The 27,317-nt window shown below is 39.9% G+C and overlaps 2 protein-coding genes across 4 annotated transcripts; both read left to right on the forward strand.

Annotated features, from left to right (window-relative positions):
• Nucleotides 1-579: 579 nt before the first annotated feature.
• LOC113141345 (transcription factor MafG) lies at nucleotides 580-15,056 on the forward strand. Of its 2 annotated transcripts, none has more exons than XM_026325701.1 (3): nucleotides 580-722; nucleotides 10,670-10,742; nucleotides 10,816-15,056. In XM_026325701.1, the coding sequence occupies exons 2-3, from the start codon at nucleotides 10,707-10,709 to the stop codon at nucleotides 11,266-11,268; spliced, it is 489 nt and encodes a 162-aa protein (XP_026181486.1). In that variant the 5' UTR covers nucleotides 580-722; nucleotides 10,670-10,706; the 3' UTR covers nucleotides 11,269-15,056. The 2 variants fall into 2 exon arrangements, with proteins under 2 accessions (XP_026181486.1, XP_026181485.1); XM_026325700.1 differs by lacking the exon at nucleotides 580-722 and adding an exon at nucleotides 734-1,475.
• Nucleotides 15,057-17,516: 2,460 nt separating this feature from the next.
• Nucleotides 17,517-26,871, forward strand: LOC113140975 (ethanolamine-phosphate cytidylyltransferase-like). 2 transcript variants are annotated; one of them, XM_026325130.1, is made up of 13 exons: nucleotides 17,517-17,751; nucleotides 22,902-22,990; nucleotides 23,295-23,456; nucleotides 23,597-23,663; nucleotides 23,794-23,878; nucleotides 23,954-23,995; nucleotides 24,550-24,697; nucleotides 24,888-24,970; nucleotides 25,073-25,150; nucleotides 25,233-25,298; nucleotides 25,396-25,461; nucleotides 25,559-25,647; nucleotides 25,729-26,871. In XM_026325130.1, exons 1-13 carry the CDS (start codon nucleotides 17,621-17,623, stop codon nucleotides 25,841-25,843), a joined length of 1,221 nt encoding a protein of 406 aa, XP_026180915.1. In that variant the 5' UTR covers nucleotides 17,517-17,620; the 3' UTR covers nucleotides 25,844-26,871. The 2 variants fall into 2 exon arrangements, with proteins under 2 accessions (XP_026180915.1, XP_026180916.1); XM_026325131.1 differs by having other exon boundaries at nucleotides 24,565-24,697.
• The last annotated feature ends 446 nt before the right edge of the window (nucleotides 26,872-27,317 follow it).

Consider the following 27,317-nt stretch of genomic DNA (forward strand, 5'->3'; position numbering starts at 1 on the left):
TGGCAACGTTTGATTTACTAGTTAACCATGCAATAAGTGATCAGCAGTGAGGCACTAAGCCTTGCCACCATGATACATGGCACATTAGGACATTATGTCATCATGCTTGACTCTGACTTGTGACCCATGACAACCTACTCTATGGAGTAGATGACCCAATTGATAATTTTTATTTGTATGTATTTTTTACTTCGATAGATCATGGTGAGTCTAAGGCTTTATAAGTTGTAGATCTTGTTGAAACATTTTACTATTTAAAAACACACAAAACGTGCTAAATGCTACATTTTAAAGATGCAATTAATAACTGTGGGTGTTTTCTTTAGCCTTTTCCTATTAAACATGAACACCACACATTTCAGGAGTGTGACTTATTGGCGCCAGTTAGGGGTAGACAGTAAATGCCAGCAGTGCTCTTTTCCAAAGCCTTAACAGATACGAGCAGCGCTAAGAGTGGAACAATAGGTGCTGTATTTTTGGTTATTATTTTTTTCTGAAGAAAGAAGAGCCTTCATGAATGAAGGCACGTGACCAAACACGATGACGTCTGGCTTCGATACAAGAGAAAGGAATCAACAAGGAGAGCACGAGCTGGCGTCTGGGAACGCTCCTGTCAGTGAAACCGAAATTAAGCGGTGTCTCTGATGTTTGGTCGTCCACATGTCGGTATAAGAAAAGGACCTTGACGACCGCAACTCCAGAGAGCGTCATTTTTGAGTCAGGTGCGTCTGTAAACCAAACGGAGTCGGTGTTGTTATGCTGAGTGTGCATGCCTTCGCCTCACCGCTGACAAGCTGGTCGCTGTTAGCTTCGCGGGTTAGCATACCTAGCTTTTTACATCTATCCTAGTCAAAGCTCCTCCGATTTACACCACAAGGGATTTTCAAGCTAAAGGTGCGCGCATTACTCAAGCGGTTTACACCTATGTTGACGCAAGTGAGAGGTTTATTTTGAAAGTTCGTACCGGAAATGCCTGTGCAGTGGGTGTGAAGTGACAATGGCCGGGCTCCTACTATGCTGAGATGGCAGCTGATCTTTTGTACACATGAACAAGCTGCGAATAAAACATGTCATTCACGTTTTGGCGTTGATGTCAGCACGCCAACCTGCAGTTTCGCGCTTAAATTGTGATTACGCAGCGGAGGAGTCGCCTGTGCCGCTGTGCTGCTGCAGTTGTAGTAGAAGGCTGAGCACGGGGATTTCCTCGCTTGCTTGTTTTGTAGGCGGGGAGTTGTTTGCCACTTTCACAAGCAGGCGGTGAGAGGTTGGAGATAGAGTCGTGGAATGTGAGAGCTGTGTGACTTGGTTGGTTTGGCGATAAATACTTCGCCGAGGCGGCCGGTGTCCACCGTAGCACAGCGCTTCTTGGTGGTCTGTCAACTCATGCGCTTCTTGGCTGTTCAAACCTGCTGCTTCATCACCTCGTTGTGAAAAAGGAGCAAGAGCAAGCCGAGGCAGCGGTTTAGCGAGATCAGGTTGGTTGCAATATTTTATCATGACATCTTGTGTCAGAGATGAATGTGATTAGTCTGAGCGATTGTGTTGTGTTTTTTTCCTGCAGCTGTGAATGCAAACGTGGATTTCATCTTTTAGGCACCGCTTCCAAATCATCGTTTCGTATTGAACTGATTCACCTGAAGTGACAATTCATGCCACCGCTGGTTAAATTATACCAATGGCACTGCTAAAAACCAAAGCCTACCGTGCTCAGCCTTAATGTCACAGCCAGACAGTGAACCTTAGTATTGTTTCATTATCAGAGCCAACAAACAAGCAGCGGTATTTTTATCATGCTGAATCATCACAATGATGTATTTAGTCGTTCTCAGAATCCACCCCGAAATATGGCACCACCGGACAAAGGTCTGCACGGTGGACAAGGGTCGATGTTTATCACCAAGCCGCCGTTATTAAGGAAATGGGTCGAAATGGTGCTGATCTGCTGTGCAAGTCAGTCATGAAGCCATGAGCATCTAGAGATGACATCTAGAGGCATTTATCAATACCCTCATCTACATTCAGCTGAGAATGTGCATTTTATTGCAGTGGCGTCTTGGTGTATATCAACAAACAGGGTGTGAGTACATTTAGACTAAGTGCTTAGGTGTCAAGTGCGATGTCAAATCCCTTTTAAAAATGCATGATAAGCAATATATTATGCCTGTGTTACAACGGAGGCCTGTCATGGCTGTTTAAATTGGGTCACGTGTAATTATGGGATGTATTGGAACTTGAAAACAATACCTAATTTAGGTAGTACTTGATCTACAATGCTAAGTGTTTTGGTATATTTGGCTTGCTGTGATTGTTTGGTATGTTTTGTTATTGGTTAGTATGCTGAATACTGTGAAGAGCCAGCCTTTTTATGATATCTAATGCTGTGTAACACTTTTCTCTTACATTGGATTGGCAGATGCTCTTGTTTCCCTGTGTGACATGATGAAATTTGCTGCCTATTAGAGTGCACGCTTATAGAGGGCAGGTAATGAATTATCCATAGAGAATCTCTCTGCAATTTGAAAAGTCACCTTGGAAACTGTTGAGCATATATAGGCAGGGTTAAACAGATAGAAGTTGCCTATTCTTGCTCAGATATTCAACTTATTTCATCATCTCTGTTCATGTGAGCATGGCATTGAAGTGTGTTTAGCAGACAGGCCAGCCCTACATCACAAGCTCAGCTTTGCAATAAAGCGTAATGCCCATCTCTGCCATTCACTGCAGGTAACAAGAACAGATGAGGGTGCATATAAGAGCCCGATGGAGCTGGCATGGTGTGTGGATGGAGGCAGGGAGTGGTGAGATCAGCTTTGAGATTTATTGCTTCTTGCATTGAGGTAGCAAAGATAAAATAAGGCTGGATACCACAGAGGTGCATCGAGTGCACAACTCATACCCAGTGGCGTTGCTTAGAATGGGCAGGCGGTGGAGGGTGGAAGAGGATATGTGAGGTTGATGAAACACGAGGCAAGACTTTACAAAGCATAGAGTACAGTCTGGCCACCAATACCTCTCTATGGCCAACACAGATGGGCCTTGGGAGTAGTTACACCTATTCAGGACAATTAATAGCCTCCAGAAAGGAACACAAATTTGTCCACAAAAGTGCTGCTTAAGCCACACGGGGAAATGGGAATGCCTGGAAGGATGGGAGAAGAAGATCAATATAGTTTTTTTTTTTTTTTTTTTCCCCTTTTTGCAATAGGGAGGGAATGTTGGTGATGAAACCTCTTGCAAGTGTAGTGCGGATTATGATTGCTTAGCATTGCGATATGCCCGCTCCACTTCTCAAAGTAATACTTTCATCCAGTGTGTTTTTTATGAATTTCTGTTTGGAGCTCGACTTAGACTTGGCATGTTCATTACTGCCCTTGGTGTGTTCATAATTTAGATTTGCCAGTATCAGACAGAATATAGTGAGCATAAGCGTGGAGCCAGTCACTGACTGCTGTTTTTCATGTAACCCACTTTTATCTTGGCTGATTTATGTACTGGACACATCTGTGATACATTGACTTTGAAACGTGATTTAACCATGCCCATATCTGTGTAAAAAGCCAAGTCAAAATTGAAAAAAAAAGAACTATTGACACATGCAGTGAAGAAATTACCAGTTTCCTTGAGTTTTAGGAGCCAAAATTAGACTGGTCTGTCTTCTGATATGTTGTGAGCTTGATCTGTATAGCATTTTCTAAGGAGGTTAAAGATAGTGAGACCTTGTTCTAAGATAAGCAGTGTATAACCCACATTGGAAAGGATCTCAGGCAGATCATTGGACTGTCATTAGTACTGCCTGTGTTTTGATCAAATTAACAAAATATTTGTAAATGACTGCGGTTTCTCAAATGTATTTTTACTCCACCTAGTTAATATATGCTATGCATACAATAGGATCCAGCATTATGCTAATATTTTTATAAGATGGTCTATTCAGCAGGTATATTTTTACTGGAACTAGTAGACAAAGTAATGTTATATGAGATATTTATTTATACAAACAACTTCTTATTTACAAAATTGAAGTGACAAAAAAGAAATCCACCCCTGAGCAATTATTCATAGTATGTTTATTGAGTTATTTATTATTTAGCTGTAGCTCCTATTATGCACAGTGAGCATGTTGGGGTTCATTGTCTTCCTCGAGAATGAAATGTTACCTCCACTGTGCATGGACACAACGATTGCTATAAAAATCAAATCTGCAGCCTTACTACCAAACAAAAAGATAATATCAACCATTAGTTCTTTTTGATAGTTTGATATGTATTGAGGTCAGTACTTTGATTTTTAGTTCAGGTTAAAATATGTTAGTAACTGATATGAGGGTTACACATAGGGACTCCACCAATATCTGGGATTATCAATGATAGGCTGGAACTAAAATTAACGAATGTATGAGTATTGAGTCTATCTATGAGACTATTCTGTAGTGATGTAATTGAAACATTTGTACAATTACAAATATTTGGTGTAAGGTACCATCAAATATCCTGTAGATAGACATCATTAATCACTTGCCATAATTTGAACTGAGTGATGTGAGTTTTATGAATAACAGTTAGCATCATTTTTATTTACTTTTAAGTAATATCTCTGCTAATGACTGCTTTTGAATCAAAGCACTCTTCAGGAAAAATCAGATGATTAAACTTTTCTTCCCTTTTTTTTTGTTTCATACTGCCTAGCTCTGTTTGATGGCCTTATCACAAAGGGATGTTTCAGCTGAAGAGACTCCACATCAGATCATAACTGTGCAGTGGTACCAATAAAATATGTGAATCATTTCCGTTTAAATTGCGTTTAAATGTTTTGATCAACCCTAGTTTAGCCCTTTGTGCTGAAAAGGCTTTGTTGTAGATGTTAGGTCAATGCCATATGCATTTAATATGTATGCAGCCAGTGTAGTAAAGCTCCTGGATATTTTGCCATTGTGTGGGTTGCCTGCAACCCTTACTTCCTCTGCCTGTGCAAGGCTGAAGTATCAAGAGCTATTCTCCTCCACAGATACTGTGAAAGGCCAATGAAGTCTTTTCTCCTGTCCTTTTGCTAATACTAACATCAAACCCAGAGTGTAAACTGCAGGTACCAAGCTTGGAACTAGATTCTGTATGTATGGAAATATTGGCTAATGTTAGTGCAAACCAGTCTAACTCAAGTCCCTTTAAATAAACCTCACATTATCAGTGACTTCAGAAAATACAGAATCCCCTGAAGGCAGTGATTCATGTTTTCACTTTAAACCACGTGAAGTTGATGCAAATTTCAGACATAAATGTGCCACATGCCTTTCTGCACAGCATAACATGCTAACTTTCTGAGCCAATGTCTGTCATAGGGCGTCATTTTAGTTTCTATTTTTACATTGTGACAAATTATCAGTGTTCAGTCATATATATCAAAATATTTCATCAGCTACTGTTTGTCACCATCTTAGAACTAAAAATCTTTATTTCTTTAGATTAGTATCCAATATTGTTTTACAACTGGGAGATTTTTAAAAATACCTTCTTTAAATGGAGGCATCTGAATAATTCCTACAATGTAAATACTGGTATATAAAAGGTCAATGGTAAAATTTAGGTTGACTTTTTAAGGCATGTGTTTTATAGTGTATAATGTTTATCCTGGTCCTAGTTAAAATGCAGTGCTTTTTAAATTTCCAAACATATAGGTCACCAAAGTTACTGGCCTTGGTTTAGGTGTTTACAAATAACATGAGAGATTAATCTCACGCACCCATGCATTTTTTTCCCCTCTGGTTGTATTATACAGCAAGTAGCAATTCAGCTCTTCAGTCACTTTTTCAAATTCTTATTTCCACTATGTGGAAAAGGGCACTTCTGCAGTAAGTCATTATATCCTTAGATAAAACATCAAACCCAAATATAATTTGAAGCATTATTTTCTAGATTGATTTCTGCTTATGTTGATTATCACGCACCTAATTTAGCATTTGTTCATCTAGCTTGACTACACTTTTATACTGTATTTAAGGTCAGTCCTTCCAACATGGTGTGAAAGGATTTTGGTCACATGCTGTTTTAATATTGCTGTAAACCTCTGGTCCAAAGTATTGGCTTAGTATTTCCCCTCTACTACAAGCGTGTCACATTTGCTGCTGAATGATTTCTCCTCTCCCTCTTTTTGTCATTCTTATTTCACGCTCTGAATACTTAGTAGTTAATAGATTCCTCTTCCCATCATACCTTTCTCTCACACAGACAAATTCTCACACTGTTGTCTCCATACACAAGTTTACACCAATCTTACACTAACTCTTCCAGAACTATCAGGGTAGTCTGATTTTTAATTTGCAGTTAAATGGTGCTCGACACATGAAGCTTGCTTGATAATTGACTTCACCCAGCTGAAGGGAGGAATGATTAGATCTGAATATCTAGGCGATCTTTTAAACTCCGAATTAGAAGGGAGGGAGTAAAAGTAGTGGCTCTGATCAGGCACGAAGTGTTTAGAACGGCTATTTATGGCATACAGGGTGAAAATGTTGGCTGACTGCATTAAGCTTCTCAAATCTGAAAGAGCACATGGACAGCACAACAAATAAGCACAGGGTTTAAATTAATGAGCCGAAGAATATAATGAGAAACTGCTGGCATTTCTCATATTTTTTTTTTTTATACTTACTTCATCATGTGCTTTTCTGTATATTTGTGGCTATCACTATTCTATTTCCTGTGCAATGTCTATGATAATGGACAGAGAGGCTTCAGCTCTCATAAATTATTGATTGGGGAAACTGAATAGGTGATCATACTGCCTTCACATACAGCTCTCTCCTTTTGTGTTGTGTTAATTGCCTAAGATGTGCAGGTTTCTCAAAGACAGTGAGTTGAAAGAGGTGCTAAGCTATTTTATTGTCTAAGGTAAAGCTCCTGTGTTTCTTATTGGGGCTGTACAGACCTTCTTTATGAGGTCATAGCAGAAGAAAGAAATTTAAAGCAGGCATATAAACAAAGTGAGCCACATTTTTTCTTTTTTCTTTGGAAGTGAAATTATTGTTTGTTGTGAGATGGTATTCAGCTGTTAGATTTACAAAACTGAATTTCCACTGTTGGATGCTGCCTGTGCTGAAAACAGTCTTTCATCAGCATGCACCTCCACTGTCTAGTTTTATTCACTTCATTAGCAAGCTGCCAGTGTCAAGTGCTCGGACGCTTCTTTTCAAGAATCGATCATGACAAGTTAAATTTATAGGAGCTTGTGTGGTTTTGTTAATCCGTCTCTCTGTGGATACATGCTCATGTGATTAGTTAATGTGATATGCAATCCGTTGTCATGTCTTAGTAAGGCCCACACCCCATTAGTCCTCCCCAGCCATGTTTAGTATTCAGAGAGCAAGCACTGTCGTAATCTGAATTCTGAGGTAGGTTGCTGGGTTTTTTTGTTTGCTCTTATGGCCCTGATAATCTTGTTACACTGCTGTCAAGTGGAGCTGGCTCTCCCTGCAGCCCTGAACCACCATGCGTGCCACCTTTAGCACCAGAAATCCACCCCCCTCATCACCCTTGCCAGCTTGCCGCCATTTTGAGACAGCCATTGATGGAAGAACCTTGGATGTATCCTTGAAGAATCATCTCCTGAGCATCTTTATTCACCCTCCTACCCCTGCCCCTGTCTCCCACCCCCCACCTTGTGTCAGTGAATGACAGTGATAAATATTCATCAGGGGGATGCAGTGCATGGTTGTTGTAGCCTCGGTTCCTACTCAACAAAGGGTCCCTTGGCTAATGGTGTCCATCCTTGGCAACCCCCCCTGGAGAAATCCTGTGAGGGGATGAGATCATTAAGGCATGACACAGGCTCAAGGCTGGACCTATCATGTCAAATCAGCATTTATCCCACCAGAGTTTTTTTTCACCCCCCTTGAGTCTCAAGCTAAGCCGACCCCACCTTTGCAAGCTGCCCTCTATAGATTTAGATAAACACAGACAGCTTTTGAAGGTTGACTGGCTTGTTCTCGTCATGTTAGTTTAACTTCCTAATTGGCACCTTGGTTTTGGTCCTTGCTGAGATTGGTAATTTTTACTCTTAACCTGCTCTTCTCAAGCTCCTCTAAATGTGTCGAGCATGCATTTTGAACAAGGCTGTTCTCTCTCTCTCTTCATATCCTCTCATTCCCTCTCACACCTTCTCTGTCTGTCTCTCTCACCATCCCCTCCTTCCCTTTCTCTGGGTGGCCACACTCAGCATTTTCTATTTCCTGTGGGTGTGATGTCTCTCCTCCACAAGCAATCAGCTCTGATTTGTCAGCGTTCTTTCAGGCAATTCATAAAAATTCAGCAAGCACCTACAAAAGATGCCTGTGTCCCTGCTCCTGCTCCCAACCTCCGCTGTCCCTGTGCTCCAAGCTGCAGCTTTCACCTCCTGCTCCTTTTGCTGGGTATACCCAGAAGCCCTGAAATCATTCTTAGTAGGTAATACATGTGTGCAAGCCAGACACTGATGTCTACTGTCCTCGATTGTGTCTGTTAAGAGGGTGAACTTGTCAAATTCAAGGGCATTCAGTTGCGATCAAATCAGTGCAGCAAGTCTGAAATTTCACTGTCACTTTTTTGGGAAAATTATAGGTGTGTTTTTCCTTTCTGTGCCTCTTGTGAGCATGCCTCTTTGTCTCTGTGAGGTATGACATGCTTGGGAGTGGAAGGGAGCAGCTGTGCATTGGACCTTGTCTGTGTTGTGCTGCCATGCCCTGTCATTGGTAGCCGTCTGTTGGCAGCAGCCTATGCTGGAGGGCTGCAGCCTCAGCGCAGTCCTTCCACAGTGTCATATGGTGAGCTTTCAGTGTGCCAAGCCATGCCTACTGTTTTACCCTACACAGCTGTGTGGCAGAATATTCCTTCTCTACCTGGACAATATGCCATCCCTCTGCATTTTTAAGATTCCAGCTGATTTTTTTTGAGCACTGTTGGGTCTAGGCTGATGAGGGGAAAATGATAGGCTTAATATGAAATTTGGAAGATGCAGCCTTTTTTCTACTCTCTTCCCAATAGCTATTAGTGGAGTACTTTCCCGTCTATTTGTCCATTATCTGTGCATCATCAGGCAGACCATTATCCCATTATGTTTTGCATCTGTGGTCCAAATGCTTACTGGAAATGAGTCACCAGAAAGGCCGGTGGAAGGTAGGTGTTACTATCAGTCAGCTATTCATAGCCAGCCCAACGGGGATGAAAGTATCACATTTAAAAAGTCCTCTGCAGAATATGAAAGGCTTTGTTATATGGGCGTCTGCATCACAGAGAAACATTGCTGTTTTATGAGGATCCAGAGGCCTTTTTGAAGTGAAAGCATCAAGAATGCAAGTCACAGTCTGACCTCATGTTATATCCCCAGCCTGTGTGATAGTGTGGTATTCAGGTCATTTTTAACAAGCGTCTGTCTCTCCCTGTTTGGCTCAGGTGACCAGTCCACCTGTAGCACCCTTTTGTTGCCATGGAAATATCCTGGCCATCTTCGTGCACTTCAGAGCTACGACTCATCTGTTTTCTTTCTGTCCTTTACTGAGCTTCCCTGCACACATCATAGCTTAGTGGATGCCTAGACTATTAACACATGCACACATTCTTCTGTTTTCTGTTTTGATGCTTAAAAAGTTGTAAGATCCACATGCATTTGTTTATGTGCTCAGTACAAACATGCACTGTTGGGCTGTGTAAATCAGCTTACCTAGGCAATGTGCCGCTGGGCTGACGGTGGAGGGTGCCTGTGTCGCTGACACAGCATTTACTGTGTGTAGTGTAAAGCACCCAGGACCACAACAGTGTGCATGTGTATGTATTTATATGTGTGTGCGTACTTATCCTGTGACAGAGCTCACACAGTGGAAGGCACCCAACTCTGTGACAATCTTAACACCAGTAGGTTAGATTTCTTGCCTGCACAGCTTCTCTTGGTGTTCCCTCTATAGTGATGTGACAGAATAAACTGCAGTGCAGCCCTGTTTTTCTGGATCATAGCTGAGGCTCTGCAGAGGTTACAGCATATCCCTTTTTCATTGATTTATGGGATTACAGTGGCACACAGGCCAAATCTAGACAGGTGTGACTGTCTAGACTGGAAAGCTCGTACAGTAGATGAAAGTGTGCCCTGTATCCCTGTGTGAATATATTTCAGCTCAGGCTGTGTGTCCAGCAGAAAGACTCAGGTCTTTTTCAGTCCATGCGTGTCCTCCTCTGCTTCTGCTTGGAGAGGATGTGCTTAATGGTTGTGACTTCTTTTGAGTGTTAATTTCAAATAAATTGTTGTGAATTGCTGCCAGCCAACTAAATGCCATCTTCCCCGTGATTTGCCATGCTGCTGTTTGAATGCAGTGCAGGCTTTAAGAGATCTCGAAAGTACTTCCCATTGAATTGTCATATTCAACTTGACCTATGTTTGAGAGCGAAATGCCTGTCAATAATTTGCTAATAGAGGCAGGTGCGCTAATAGTCCAGGTACTGCTCACTGCACAGACATGGCAACACTTACAAGGAAGACTGAGGTCCTTGACCCACTTTGTGCCTTTTTTATATTCAGGGACTTATTAATAGTCCTCTTTTGTTAGAAAATACATTCTTGTGTATTTGACAGATTTTTTTTTTTTTTTTTTTTTTTTTTTTTTTTTGTGGTGGTATTGTTTTCTGCTGAACATAACTTTTCTTACCCACAGACCAACCAGCAGTACAGGTGGACGCGGCTCTCGTGGCATGACTACCACAAACAAGGGAAACAAGGCCTTGAAGGTAAATAAAGTTTGTGTAAATGGGAATAATTTTGTCTCTTATTGTAACAACACTAACTAATCCCCTTTTGCAGGTGAAGCGGGAGCCAGGGGAAAATGGCACCAGCCTGACAGATGACGAGCTGGTGACGATGTCAGTGCGGGAGCTAAACCAGCACCTACGGGGGCTGTCAAAGGAAGAAATCCTGCAGCTAAAGCAACGGCGACGTACTCTAAAGAACCGAGGCTACGCTGCCAGCTGCCGGGTGAAGCGTGTCACCCAGAAAGAGGAGCTGGAGAAGCAAAAGGCTCAGCTGCAGCAGGAAGTGGACAAGTTGGCCACAGAGAATGCCAGCATGAAGGTGGAGCTGGATGCTCTCCGTTCAAAGTATGAGGCCCTCCAGAGCTTTGCCAGGACTGTGGCCCGCAACCCTGTCACCTCAGCCAGGGGACCTATGGCCTCTGTCATAGGGCCCCTCATCCCTGGTAAAGTAGCTGCCACCAGCGTCATCACCATCGTCAAATCCAAAACAGAGGCTAGGTCGTAGTAGCAGAAAAGGCAGAAGGAAGATGTTCAAGACTAGTCAGTGCATTGTAACATGGTACAGAATTATCTGTGTAAGTTCTCAGTTATACTCCTTCTCACTAACACTACCGATATACTTCTTGTAAAGTATGATTCAGCAGGCTGTGCTTGTTAACAGGTGTTTGGTTTAGGGTGACACAGTGGAATTGTATAATTAAGAATGCCAGGTTTTTATTCAACAATAACAACGTATTGGCAACACTGAAACACTAGATTTAAAAACTGAAAAGTGATTTCAAATGTTCAAGATGGCAGCATTATGTTGTAAAGTTCAAAGTGGCGTCAAATTCAGACTGTTAATATCTTGTTGATTTTTGATAAGGTACAAAATGTGATGTCTGATTCCTTAAGACTGTGCTCTAAAGACTTTTTGTCCTGCGAATTGGAATTTGCAATCTCATAGCTTGTTATTATGCACTGACTTAAATTAGGATAAATGTCAAATGGTTACAAACTCTCGGTGCGGATGCTACAGATGTCTTCAAAACATCCTGACTATCCCAAAACTAGTCAATTAGTCCAACTTGTGATTTGGTTGGTTGTCTGTCAAGAATATAAGCATGAACTAATGCTTAAATCTAGCATTGATTTCTGTTTATGCATCTGTGACAGGCTTTAATGGACTTGTCATTATCAATATGACTTGTAGATGCAATAATATATGTATGCACTGAAAATACAAAGAGGTCTTGCATATTTATGGTTAAGCGGAAATGTTAAAAATGATCAGCAGTTCTTTAGCAGTGCGGTAATGATTCTTGTTCCAGAGCTGAGTGCCATTCCAATATGACAAGATTCTTCAACAATATCTGAAGACGTGAATGTTATTACAGTAATATCCTCGTATTTTGTGGGGACAGTGAAATCCACGAACATTTTGAAACATAATTTTTGCTCATAGAGAAAATATGTTCAAGTTGTTTTGTTTAATAGATATATATTGCATTTTTTGTAATTACTTGTTGACAGGGCCGTCAGATATTTCCAAAAGAAAATCTTTACATAAGCTTTACTGTTTGAATTGTTAAGGTGTAGAAAACTTTGTCTAATGTTGAGTTCTTGGTTTTTCTTACTAGGTAGATTACCTTCCATTGTTTGTAGAAATACAGAAAAAGAAAAGGACAAAAAAAAAAAATCCTGTGACATCTTTTTTGCAATTGTACCGAAAGTGGCTTACTATTGAAGTCTGATAGCTTTTTTCTAGTGACTAGGCGCGTACTGTGGGGTAGCGCGTGATGTGACGTGTAAGTGACAAGTTGGCAGTGTCGTTCACTGTATAGATGTCAACGCTGTGCTATTTAAAACAAATCTGTAGAGCTAAACTAGGTGGTGTAAACAAGGTCAGTTGTCTTTGTGCGTATTGGCATCTGTGATTTCCTCTGCTTCTTTGGTGTTAGTTACAAACCATACTGTCATTAAGAGTTTACTACACTGAGCCATGTAAGACAGAATTGGGTGAAATGGCATTAGTGGACATTAATTCAAAGACTTTTACCTGAAGCTTAAAGTGACACTGTCATTATTGAACCTGACTAATGGTTGCACCCTGTGACCTTCTAAATGCACCCTCTAACCTGAAAGAAAGCGATTGGGAAGATTTCATTATCATAATTATGTCTGCCACTTGATTGGTCTGAATTAGATAGCAGGAATAAAAAGAGTAACCCCTCAAATTTTTATTATTACTATTTTTTTTTTTTTTACAGACTAAATGAGAAGTGAACAGAGCAATTTGTAACACTTTACCTGTTGATATGATTTTTACTTTTCAAGCTATTGTTGGCAAACCTTTACAGTTTGTCAAGACTAAAATATGATAGCATCAGTAAATTTAAAGGGTAAACATGTGTATCACATGTACATTTACCCACCAGTCTTCAGATTGTCCCATTAAAAACTGTAGGGTCTGGCTGAGGGTATGTATGCACTAAGCTCCTGCTTGTTTTGCTCAGGACAAAACAGGTCACTCTAAAAATGAACAAACCATTGTACATGAGAAGCAGGGGGGAGGGATGGCAGCTCTATTCCTTTTTTCTTTTATTTTATTTTTGCTTTTCAAAATAAGCTTGTCATAAAGGGCTTCAATCCACACTCAGAAAGAGGCACAGCACGACCACGTAGAATTACAATCAACAGCAGCTGCCAGCAGCGCACTTTCTGTGCCAAGTGTCGCATCACTTGCTTGGTCCTCTAAAAAGGAATTTAACAGTGAAACAGTTTTACACCTCAAGGTGAAAGTAGTTGTGTAATGACATTAACAGAATGCACTTCATCCAGATCTCACTGTCCTGCTGGTCAGAACGTCTCGCAGTGTCGACGCCTCAGCAAAACTCCATGCCAGAGACCTGGATGCCGGTTATACTGTCTGTGCACAAATATCCTATCCTCATTTTGTCAACATGCTTAGCTATCTACATTGACTGGTAACTGTGGGAAAATATATATCTGGCTCTTGACATAGCCCAGTATTGATGTTGGCGTCCTTATTGCTGTGGCAGTCTTGTGGAGTGAATCTTTTTCGTGTCAAGTGTCTTTAAGGTGGTCGAGTGGCACCATCGACCAATCTCTCAATCTCCACCAGAGGTGATGACTCTCTCACACATACAGGTGTATAGTGTGTAGCTACAGTAGGTAATAATGACCATTGTGAAAAAGTGACCCTTAATATGCAACTCAGTGGAAAGGTGTGAAAGAGTACATATAAGAGTAATCAATATTGTCGAAGTGACTATGGTCTGTTATTTAATAATTCTTGCTGTTTTGTAGTTTTTTGTTTTTTGTAAAATGTGTTTTGTTTTGCCCTCTGATTTTGCATCTCTAAATGGAAGAGCAGTTGGCCCTTGTTTATAACATGTCAAAAATTAATAATGTGCAAAACATTAAAGGAATCATGGGACAGTTGCACTCAAGCCTCCCTAATTATGTCTGTCTTAACTTAGCTGATTTATAGATCCATTCATTGGGCTTAAGTATCTGACTAAAATGAATTGGATTTAATATAAACTATCTTAGATTCTGTGCACTGTGTCAAATGGGTTCTGCAATAGATTCTCTCACAAGGGCCACATGCAATATCATTTTTTTTTTTCCTTGTATGTACGTGTGTGTTTGTAAGATTGAGGTTTCTCTGCTGCTACACCAGTCATTAAGGCTTGTTGTTTGCTGTAGCATCATCCACAGCATTTCTGTCATCATTATATGTTAAGTGTGTATTTGAAATTGATCTAAACACTGTAATTTGTTTTGCTGATTTAATATTTAATTGGCTATGGCTTTTTTTTCCTCCCTTGTTTGTTTTTATTTTGTTTTTACAAGCAATGTGTTAGAGAGGATAAACAACAGCACTTGTGTGGCAGTTGGATTTAATAGCTGTCAAGATATTGGCTTTTTTTCCATGAAGGTATGCTTTGTAAACAGTTGACTGTGCAGGTTTTTTGCTCTTACTCCATGGAGTGGGTCTGTGTTTCAAAGGTATAAAAATCTGACTAGAGGAAGTAATATGAAGTTAATAATCTGTTTTGTTATTTTTCTGTATGGGTTGTAATAAAATATTGCAGTACTTTGTATGAAAACAGACAATAGTTAATTGTAACTATTTATAAATTAAATTATTGTACTTTTTGCAATCTGTAGATAAGTACTGTGTATTCATATATACAGTAACTGTGGATTTAAACGTGATTCTCTGAAGTGTCTAAGTTATTGATGTATATATTGTATGTTTGTTGATACAGCTTACTTTATTTTCTATAAGACCAATAAAATGTTTTGAAAAACAATTTTAAGTACTATTCCTGTCTTTTGAGGCTTTAAAAGGATTTGAAATTGGGTTTTGTCATATTCTGTGGCGTCATTGACCCAGTTTGATACTTGTAAAAATAAACTGGCGGGGAAGGCTTTTTGCCGTCCATGGTGGGTTTTAGAAGACAGCGATCATTTAGATGGCACGATTTCTTTTTCTGTGATCCAAAAAAAGCCGATGGGCGACCCACTTTGGCTAACCTCAGTGGACATATTTTTGGCCCAACACGAGTAAAACATTAGAGTCATGAAGGATGTCTAGGTGTGCTTGTCCTAGATTAGAAAAAGTAGTGAGCTAGTCATCTCTGCTCCCTATGGGGCTCCTAAACCCCCTTGTCTCAGTGCACCTCATCAAACATCACCCTCCTCAGCAGCATTTCAACCCCAGCACACTCAAAACACATCTCAAGAGACAACGTGCAAAGACAACAAGACAGATGGCTGAAGACAAGCTTACATCTAACTGCACTCTCCTGTAGGGCAAGTTAAACCCCAGTGTCTTAGCACCAATGGTGCGTGGCATTCTTCTTCCCTTTTCTTAAGTGGAGGAGGAGGCTCCTACAGGTCTGTGTGACCTGTGCCTTAAAACAGGTTCCTCTCCCTCCTTGGATGCCTGCCCCAGACAACCAGTTGGCCTCTGAAGAGTTGATTAATTTGGTGGGTTGGGTTAAGGTGAGCTGGTGGGTAATCTAGGACAGCATTCTTCATCTTCACCCACTTCTGCAGCAGGCGCCTGCCCCAGTTCTCAGACCACAACCACACGCTATACAATTAATGTTGCCATCCCCATCAGCAAAGCTGCTCATTTACCACGTCTGCCCTGCCAAAACTTGGCATGGGGCTCCACTCTGCAAATGTCACCATGGCAGAGGGCACGTCTGTTTATCAAAGATACTACACTGGCCGAGAAGTGTAGCCCATTTCTTCTTCTTCACATCAGCAATTACTTGAATCGCTTAAAACCTTTGTGATGCTGAATAAGAGTGAGCCAATTCAATTTTTATTTTCACATCCAGCTCATGTTTCAGATAGTCACTGGGACCACATCAGTGAGAAAAATACAATGTGCATTCCTGCCCTCACCAAAAAATTCCAGGCTACCAGAGAAACTAGACAGCAGTTCAATCAGTATTACTGCTTGTCAGAAGGGTAGACCACCTTGCACCTGCTAAACAATATGTGGGCCTGGGTTTCCCTCTGCTGGCGCTCTAGCATACAGACACTAAACTGTGATTTAACAGGGTTTTTCCACAAGATGACGCCACATTCTCATAAAGGAAGGATTCCCGTGCAATGCATAGCTTTAAGAAAGAGAAATAAAAATAATTTCACCCTGAACTGTCTTCTAAAGCCCATATCCATCAAGAGGTAAACAGACATGTCCTGTAGTCCTGCTGTCTTATTAATGACTGGCAGGAAGTCACACATTATTAGATTCTCACTCTATTATACAGACATGACCTAACCTACCAGTTTGTTAGGATCATTTTAACAATATAATGGAAAAGCTCTATAGCAAAGTTCATAACTAACCTTTTGCGTTTGTACTTGCCTGCAAGTATAAATTTTGTCCTGATAAACGTGTCAGTGTAAAAGAACTGCACCATATTTACTAAGACACATTTTTATTGCACAGCTGTTTTTTCTGGTTGTGATATAGCTACAGAAAAATCAATATATCCCTTTGACATCCCCACTAAGAAAAACAATGTTTTTTATCTCCATAGGGCAATAATAACAACAATCAGTAAAAACAACAAATAATCACTGTTTTTATTATTATAATATATTTTTTAGACCCCACAGTTTGTTTGTAGGTCCTGTGTTCAACAAATTTTAGAAAGAATGTGCTCTACACAGGAATATAGACTATTTATCCAAGTGATACCTATTTTTACTTGTCATTTTTTAAACTGTGCAACTACTGACAATAATAATAATAATAATAATTGTTGTTGTTGTTGTTCCTGTTGCATTTTGAACAACCCAGTGGATGAATTTATAAATAATTGTTTATTATGGTAAAATACAGTAAATTAAATATGATGTTATTTTATTTTTTGTCCACAGCTGATTGGTATTTCTATGGGAATCCAGATATTGTCACATGACGGTGGAAAACGCCGCTGTTATGTAACAGCATGTCGGCTGTGCGCACCGGCACTTCATCGTACGATTCACCGTCTGTCAAGTCTGCCTCAGTGAACGCAGAGCTTCACGTCCGGGTTGTGCAAAATAAAGCCAGCGAACACAAAGATGTGTTGCAGGCGGTTTCGTGACGACCTGTTTTCCTCCGCGGCTTCTCTGCTTTCTTCGGGAGACTTGACGCACCGGGCGTCTTGCGTCGCCGGCAGAGGAGGGGTTGACGCATCGTACCGCTGCTGCTGCTGCTGCTGCTGCTGACACATAAATCGACTGTCCTGCACTGAAAGGGGGCACGAAACTAATACGGACCGTTCACTATCACATTTAGCTATAGCTTTTACCTCTAGAGAATAAGCACCAGCTACGAAATGATCAAGAACGGACATCACCACCGCCAAGTGAATACAGCAGCCGGGAAAGACGCAGGGACGACCCCCGGCGCCGCAGCTTGCAGTCCCGAGAAGAGGAGGCGAAGAATCCGGGTGTGGTGCGACGGCTGGTGAGTAACTTACTGGATGACTGATACAGTATGTGTGATGAAGATGCTACAACACTGCATGTATCGTTTCCATCGAGCATGTTTGAATGAATGGGTCTGCTTGTCACCTATTGCCGGGGCAGGCCTGCTGCAGGTTGCAGGCTCTCACAGGGACTGGCTGTCATTTCTCCAGAGACATCACTACTACACAAAACTTTACATTAGATATTACGGCTTCAGTATTTTACCATGAGAGATGTAATGGCCCAACATACTGCAATTGGCATCACCTTCATTTTACTGTACAATATTACTGAGGGTACAAGTTTCAGTTTTCCTTTACAGTAGACACAGTATTTCATAACAGCACCAGGACATATTTATTTATATAGTTTTGTTGCAGCCATTCATCATGTAGATCCTATAGAGCCATGACCAGCCCTAGGTTTAATATACCAAAGGCAGTGTAGTGTAGTGATGCTCACACTCTCACTGATGATTGAGATTATTACAGTGTGTGTGTGTTTTGGGCAAAAGTGTCTGTGAAAAGTGTTTTAATGTAATGACTGATTGCAGTTTTGCAGGATTTTACTTTAGTTACAGGAAAGAGAATTTTCTCAGAGATTCCTTTTTATATTCGCGGTATTTAAAGGCTACTTGGTACAAAAGCTTACACATTCACTAAACCTAATTGATATTGTAAAGAGATTAATTAATGTGTATAACATTGAATATTTTTTGCCAACAATTACCAGATGCAGCCACCAGGTCTTACAGTAAATCATCATCTAAACCATTTGGTCAATATCGCTTGATAATTATTTTTTAACTAATGAAAGTGAAAAATGCACCATTTTAATGACATTACATGAAAAAACAACTACAAATACAATTTTTCTTAAAAGAAAAAATGTGCACCAGCAAAATGTGACCTTGCTTTTTATTTTGGGAGTGTGTGTGTGTGTGGGGGGGATTCACTTTTATGATGCCATAATGGCACCTCAACAAACAAGGTGTCTTCTTTCAATGCGATGTAATCGAATAAGCCAAATAAATGAATTAGCGTTGTCGAAGCAAGGTGCTCATGCAGAGCCAGGCACTGCCTTTAATGAAATCCAGGTGATGGATTAATGTGAACACACAGCTGTGAAGGGCAAGGCCACAAGCCTCCACTTGGGTTCACATCAAATGGGACAATGACAAACATGCACTGCCAAGGCCAAAAAAGCTTTATCAGCACTGACCCTGCAGCCTAATGTCTACTATCATATTAAAAACTAAATTAATAATATCCATCAGTGCAGCAAACAAACAGACAAGCAGTTCATCATGGGAATAATCTGAGAAATGAAAGTTTTGTTTGCTCGTCGTGTCATGTAAGAGCCTTAATTTTCACAACCCACTGTACCATGTCACAAATACATTTACCCAATGCCCCATTGGAGAAACACTGTCCTTGTGAACGAACACTTAATTGTAAGCCACTCTTCATGTGACAGGTGAGCCTAATGATGCCGGACACACTGAATAGGTTTAATTGGCTGGTCCAGCGGTGAGTTCAGATTTTTTCAATAAACCTGAAATAGGAAGTTGTTCTATGAACCATCAGATTGCTTAGAATTTAAATCTCAGGTTTACATGAAAAAATGTTCAAATAAATGACTCAAATTTTATTCATTAACACAAACATATAAATATACCCATGCTGATGCCTTACTGTGGAGTGGTTTCGTCATTTCTGGTGCTTAGACCACCTGAAATAATTGATGCCAGCGGGATTTTGTTTGTGGCGTTCATGGTCTGATACATGGCATTTGAAAAAGGCAACAACAACTGGCCTCTCCAGAAAAACATCTGTTGATAAACATCTGTTTTCATTAGCATGACCTTATTTTATCTTTAAATACAGCTTTACAAAAAAGTTTACCATTGCTAGTGTTTCAAATTTAAATTCTGATTGTACTGGTCACATATACAATCATACGAATGTCCGTATTATAAAGAGGAATTGACAATCTTAAAAAAGTATAAAGAAAAAGGGTATAAGAATACGACCATAAGAATAAAAAGTAAGACAAGAAGATAAAAAACTAAAGGATAAATAAGGTGCAGTGGATTTAGTATGGTTTGGTATCTTTTTTATTCAGCACATAACTAATATTACCTGACAATACTATTTTCACTTTGATACCAACATACTGCACCCAAACAACACACAAAACATAAAAAGCATATTAGAAAAATTAGGTTTGTTTGACACTAACATGGCTAATAAAACATTTTATAGGTTGAAAGTTTAAACAGGTTGTAAATTTAAAAGTATACATCAGGCTATATATACTCCACATGATTTATTATCATTATCATTATACATTATACATTATATATATATTATTATTTTTACTTGGTACTCACATCAAACAAAAACAAGAATAACATTTCAAGCCTGCACTTTCAACATAATTTAATAAAAATGCTCTACATGACTTTGTTTTACTCTGCAACATCTTGTATCTACAAAGTGATTTAATCAGGCTGGCATGGTAACAGAGTACCAAAGGTCAAACCTTTTGGCTGTGAGGTGTTTGGCTTATCAGAGGTAATTTTGACAGTGGGGAACACAAGTTCTTTCCGCCCCTTTTGAATTGACTTGGAACTTTGCAGTAGATATCAGAAATGTTGGTGACCTGAGTGGAGCTGCATTGATTTTACTAATTAAAAATTTTGGGTCTTGAATGGTTGTTTTAATAATGCTAGTTATATGAATATGTCCTCATTATATTATATATGACATTAATTATAATCAACAGTTATTTATTGAATAACCCTAGAACTAACTGGCTGCCTCCAATGGGAGAAACACCAAGCCAGCGTCTGGTCATTGTGCAGTGGCAAAATAAATATTTTGAATTTCTGTGTATGAAGGCCAGGATTATGGTGGCTTTCTTTAGTAGAATTCCTGTCATTTAGGTGTGGCTGCCTATCCATGGTTTGATGGCATGTTGTAGAATACTTGGGATGCCAGAATATTAGTCGGTGGGGTGAGCACTCAAAGAGAAACAATGTCAACAGAGCTCATGCCATTAACCCCTCTAACCCCTCCAGCCCACACCTGCTACAACCACTGTAGCTTGTGCAGTGATGCCCATCACTAAGCACATTGTTTCCCGAAGTCCTGCTGGACCCTGCCACACTCTTACTGACATCCAGCATTGTCAGCAGAATGGACCAGTCCAAGGAAAGAGCGTAATCACCTCATGTGTTGAGACATCATTGACCCCACCCCTTCTTTACTGCACAAAGGGCCCTTCTGTTCCTATTTGTCATCCTGGGGTTAACAATTAGAAGAATCATCAGGGAAGCGATTAAAGTCCACTTCCACTCTGTGTCTGCTGAGGTGGCGTGTGCATACAAGACTATAAACATGTTATTTAAAGCCTCAGTGATGCAATGTTGTTCAAATGGTTCATTCATTGAAGGCTTATACGAGCCTGAATGAGGATTCCAGAAAACACTTAATAATTTTCTGTCTGCAGGTTTTTTTTAAATTTAGATAACTCTTGAATCCTTGTGAAAAAATGAAAGATTACATTTTTTGTGCTCCCTGATGCCATCACTGTTTCCTTTTATTTCAAACATTTTCCATTATACACTGTCACTGTCCACAAATATCTCTCTGGGTTCTCGAGAAGCCTGGGTGCTATTTAGGTGTCTGCTAACAGGCTACTTGAATTAATATTTTATCATCAAACGGTGATACTGTCATGATCCATCCCTGCTAAAAAATACAACAGGAATAGTCACATGTTTGGTCATCTTTCTAGTATAATCCCCCCCAAAAGTAGCCTCCTGATCTTATGTAACTCTATTTAGGTCTCACAGCTTTCTCTTATTTTCACTCATCTCCAGATGCTCCTTCTCACTACATTCTTGTAGCCCTGCACTATTCCCTTAGAGCCTGCGCACGTGGATCCCATTTCAACAGACTGACAGCACAGGATGCATAGAAAAGAAAACTCTTGGTTTCGATGAGCCTCTTTGACAGTAAACGTTTTGCTCAGTGATTCACCTTTTTGCATTTTGATGAAGTATAGTTAGTATATGTGAATCACACAGAGAAGTCTTACTTTGTAGTAACAGTTGGTTTACTCTTATTTCAGTGTCCTCAAGTGCAGTTCAAGCTGTTTTCACTTGGGCTGTGTATAGTGACACCACAGTTAGGCATGGATGCTGTCTTTCATTAGCATAGCCTGGGGCTGAAAGCAGCATGGCATTTTGTTTCTGGTGTGGCCCTGTACATACTGTAGTCTTAGCAGTGCACTTCTGTTTTCTTACCAATTTTTGAGGACGCTATTGTTAAATGCTGTTTGTGCAGCTTATTCCTGTGAATGTTAATTTATAACCATGAGGAATAATGTATTTTTTTCATCCAGCATTTAGCGGTCAATGTCATCATCGTTATGTCGCCAAGGTAATTATTGACCTAGCTATAACCACTCAATGAATATATGGCATTATTTTGGGAAGAGGTCCTAAACCAGCCTAAACCTGATACCTGTAGAGACTTTCATCAGTCAGAGCACAATGTTACCTTTCTTTAAAAAAAAAAGACCAGAATGATGTCAGCTGTTGGCAATAGTAATTGTGATGAAATGCTAATGCCCATCTGGTCTATACTGCTATGATAGATTACCATGTTACAATCTCAGTCCCTTATCTGTGCTAATCTGCTTGTTTAAGGATGATCTCATAGCATGAGTGGAGGGAGAGAGAACTCAGTGCACTATTGACTGATTAGACTTTGGTTAGATAGTAGTAGATGTAGTAGCTCATGTGTGTGTGATTACATTGGTGGGTTGTAAATGGGAGGGTGGGATAAACAGGTAAATATTAAATGATCATACTACATGCATGTGTTAGTATTAGCTAAAAAGTAATCTCCATTCCATGTAGCCATTGCTTTTTTTCATCAAAGATATTCAGTTTTTGCAAATATCTGCCTTGTTGGTACATTCAAGACCACTAAAACATAATTCTGCTGAAACAATATCAAATCCTATCACTCAGTACTTACTCTTTGTTAGTTTTCCAGATAGTTTACAGAACAGTCCCTAAAAATATAGCTTTTGGAAATAATCATATTTGTTCATATGTATATTTTTTCTTCCCAGCTATGATATGGTGCATTATGGCCACTCCAACCAGCTGCGACAGGCCAAGGCAATGGGAGATTACCTCATCGTTGGAGTTCACACAGACAGTAAGCATCCACGAGCAGTGAACATTATTGCATAAAAATAGTCTCTCCCACACCTCCACCTCCAATGGATATGCTCTCTCTTTGCTACCTTATCAGAAATTGTTTGATCTCTAGCTCACAGTGCCTGTAGCATCTTTTTATTTTCTATAAGATAGCACAACAATCAAAGTGATGCTGTATTCAGTCACTACAAAACTTGACATCATGCACATGGACTTTTTCCTTGCTCTGTTAACCTCAGTCTAAATTATCCATGTGCATCAGTGGTATTATTTGATTTCTTTGTAATTTTTTTATGTTCAAGGTGAAATCGCAAAGCACAAGGGTCCACCAGTCTTCACTCAGGAAGAAAGATATAAGATGGTCCGTGCCATAAAATGGGTGGATGAGGTCGTGGAAGGAGCTCCTTATGTCACCACCCTCGAGACTCTTGACAAGTACAACTGTGACTTCTGTGTGCATGGAGGTACAGTCCATCACTGATGTACATTCTGATTATTTGTGGATTATTATTCATAAATACATTTACATCAGATCCAAGTATAATACTAGATCACTCATTTGGGAAATGTAATTGGTGCATATAACAGCATGCTGTTGTTTCAGATGACATAACTCTAACAGTGGATGGAAAGGATACATATGAGGAGGTGAAGAAGTCGGGACGGTACAGGTGAGCTTTCCTTTTGAAAAAAGCAGAAGGTAATAATAATAGGTGGGAGTGGATTGCGTGTCTGTTACTTAAGTTATAACACATTTATAACACAAGTTAAAACGCACATAAGTGTCTTATGTTGTTACAGGGAGTGTAAGAGAACCCAGGGAGTTTCAACCACAGATCTGGTTGGCAGGATGTTGCTGATGACCAAAGCACATCACAGCAACATTGTGAGTACAACCTTATTCTTTCTCACTGACTTCAGTTCAGAGTACAGCCCTAATCCAACCCTCCCTTCTCTTCAGGATAGTTCGGATTATCAGCAGCACACAGACAACTTTGGAAAGGTAGGTACCACACATAATTTCAGTTTATTTGAGCTTTTGTCTAAACTCTGTTGACTGTTTAAACCCACACTCTTGCTCTTTAGTTTCCCTTTTCTTTATAGTTTTGTCATTCAAGTCATCAAAGTTTTAATATGTGCCAAATGTCAGCCATTCTTTTAAAAAGGCCTTTTCTGTGGACCAACCTTATACTAGGCTTTGCCAGTAAACAGTGAATGGAACTTCTGTTCCTGGATGGGGAAAGTAGCTCAGAGTCAACATGCTGTGGTTTAATTAATGTGAGAGCAGCTGTGGGTGCTGTTACATTTGAGAGTCTAAGACTGGAAGATTAGTGCTGTGAATTTGGCCGTAGTCGAATAATGAACTGGGGATTTGTGGGACAGCTTTGAGCCAATGACCAAAGGTGACACTACCTCTTACACCACTGGGTGGCGATGATACAGCATTCTGCTCTCATTAGCTCAACACGCTGCAGCGGTGATCTGGTATCTATGCTGAAATGTTGCTATTGCTGCAGAGTCACGTTTGTACTCATTGTGCCTGTTTCTTGGTTATGGGGGTCGCATGGTCAGAAGGGCCACAGTCCCTGGACGGGGGTGTCTCAGTTCCTACAGACTTCACAGAAGATCATCCAGTTTGCTTCAGGCCAGGAGCCTCAACCCGGAGACACTATCATCTATGTGGCAGGAGCCTTTGACCTCTTCCGTATCTTTTTGAAGTCCAGTTTGAATTTTTCTATACGTCACACTTAATTCTTTAAAAAATGACCCTGCTGTTAATTTCCTAAACTTTTGTTTATAAAAGCAACATTACCTCTTAATGGCAAAATAAATAATAATTCTGTGAACTGTTGCTATTAAATAATAGCTTTTACCCCTGACTGGTCTTCTGTCAGACATTGGCCATGTGGACTTCCTGGAAGCAGTGCATAAGCTTGCAGATAAGCCATACATTATCGTGGGGTTGCACTTTGATCAGGTTAGTCTCTTTCTGCTCTATGTAAGACTCTTTACAGCCCCCCGCACTCAAGAGCTGCCTTTCTTTAAATTTACATATTCCTGCTTTGTTCATGTTTTTCAGGAGGTGAATCGCTATAAAGGGAAAAACTACCCCATCATGAATGTCCATGAGAGAACACTCAGCGTCCTGGCTTGTCGAGTGGGTTCTTCTTCTTGGTCAAGTACTCATGTACCTGTATATCTTCTTTATGTATGATTAATTTGTGCATGCTTTTTAACAGTATGTCTCAGAAGTGGTGATTGGTGCACCCTTTGCAGTCACAAAAGATTTGCTGGACCATTTTAAGGTAAGTGTGTTCAATCCATTTCACGCTCACCACTTATGCTTTTAAGTTCTACCCAATCTAAAATGAATAAAACTTTAACACAGCTTTGCATCCATAGGTGGATCTTGTTTGTCATGGAAAGACAGAAATATACCCTGACAAGGATGGATCTGACCCTTATGCTGTAAGCCCATAAGCACTATCACATTGTACAGACATTTTTGAAAAACACCTTTGAGAAATAATTTGGAGTTTTAGACAGTTTTTATCTTGATACCCAGGAGCCTAGGAGGAAAGGAATCCTGCGTACTGTTGACAGTGGGAACAGCCTCACAACAGATGCCATTGTGCAGAGGATAATCAAAAACAGGTACTATAACTAGTAGTCACACAGTATTTTCAAAGTTAGGGCTTGCCACATTACCTTCCTGATTTCTTTTGTGCGATTTAGGTTGCTATTTGAAGCGAGGAACCAGAAGAAAGAGGCCAAAGAGATTGCTGTGATCCAGGCCATGAAACGACATGAGGAGGAAAAGACTAAAGAAAGAGCTCAGGCTGTGTTGTAGGAAGGCCTTAAAAAGGCACAATTAACTAGTGGCAACCTAACACTGACAAGCTCAATTAATCTAAACTCATGTACAGTAAACCAAGCATTTTTTGACACCCTCCACACACAATCCTGGCAGTCTTTCCAGCAGCCAAGCAGCATAGTCTGCATCAGGTATACAATATGTGTATGTGTGTGAGGGGGGAGAGATCCTCTGTCTATTAATATATTCTAGATATGCAACTAAATGTTTATGCCAGTCATCAAGTCAAACATAGATATCTAACTACTGAATTACAGACAGAACAATTGAAAATAAGTTGGAAAAAGGAATATTTCACCATGTCTTCAACTGTCTCTTTCAGTTCTTTGGATATTTTTACTTCCACTGGGACCTGAAATGTTGGTCAGGCATTGATCTATAGCAAGGAAGTGATTTGATTTGTCAATTCTGTGGGGCTGTCGCTGCTTTTTGCCCAGTAATGGGCTCAGCCACACAAATATCTTTGTATATACTGTATGTTTGTATGTATTATAATGTGATTACAGGCTCTCTGGAGGATGCTGAGGAAAACAGGGCATTAGGGGAGATTTCCTGTTGCCTGGTTTTGACTTGAGTTGCTTAGAAGGAAGAAAATTTTTGATAAACTCTTTTGGGACCTCATGTATATACCAGATCCTGCTCCAAACTGCACTGACTATTCAGAAATGATCATAACTGTTCTGTTTTTATCGGTAGAGCAGGTTTTTGACTAAAAAATGCACACTATCGAGACCTGCATGACTCACCTTTTGAGTGCAATTGCCTTTTTTAACCAACACTCCTTTCTCCTAACATAGAGAACACTGCAGAATGTAAAATACTGCTTTTATTCTTTAGTTTTCATAGTATAAGCAGAGAACCATGACAGATGCTTTGTGTTGTTGACTTGATCATGAAGTGGACCTCTTACTGTCATTTTTCAGCCTTGAACAATTTAACCTCTTTCTTGTTATCATACAGGATTAAATAATATATTTTTGGTAGATGTATATTTTACTCACCTCCTCTCCATTATAGATTGTTATAGATGGTTTCATACTGTTTAAAAACCATAATGATATGTCTAGATGTCAAGTCAGTATAGGCTATAATCTATAAATACTGTTGAAACTGATGGGACTACAGTATGTTGCTGATAATAATAACATTTTAGTCTGAAAAGCTGTTTGTCTTGTTTTCATTAAAACATAAAATGTGCTGTTGTGGCAGGATTGTCATGTCTTATTTATTTCCTACTATCTAATACTTAGGTAAATAAGCAGGCAGCACACTGATTATGTCACGAAAGGTAAGGTGATGTTTTAGACACGGGGATGACCTTTGCTCAGAAAAAGATGATCTTCATTTTTGCAACATATGACTCACAAAGAGTTCATTAAATGTCAATGCATTAAAGTTAGATTATTTTAGCAGCAGTCGTTCTGTAAGCTTTTCACAAACCTGCTGTAAA

This window comes from Mastacembelus armatus, chromosome 8 (assembly GCF_900324485.2).
Source record: "Mastacembelus armatus chromosome 8, fMasArm1.2, whole genome shotgun sequence".
NCBI lineage: Eukaryota > Metazoa > Chordata > Actinopteri > Synbranchiformes > Mastacembelidae > Mastacembelus > Mastacembelus armatus.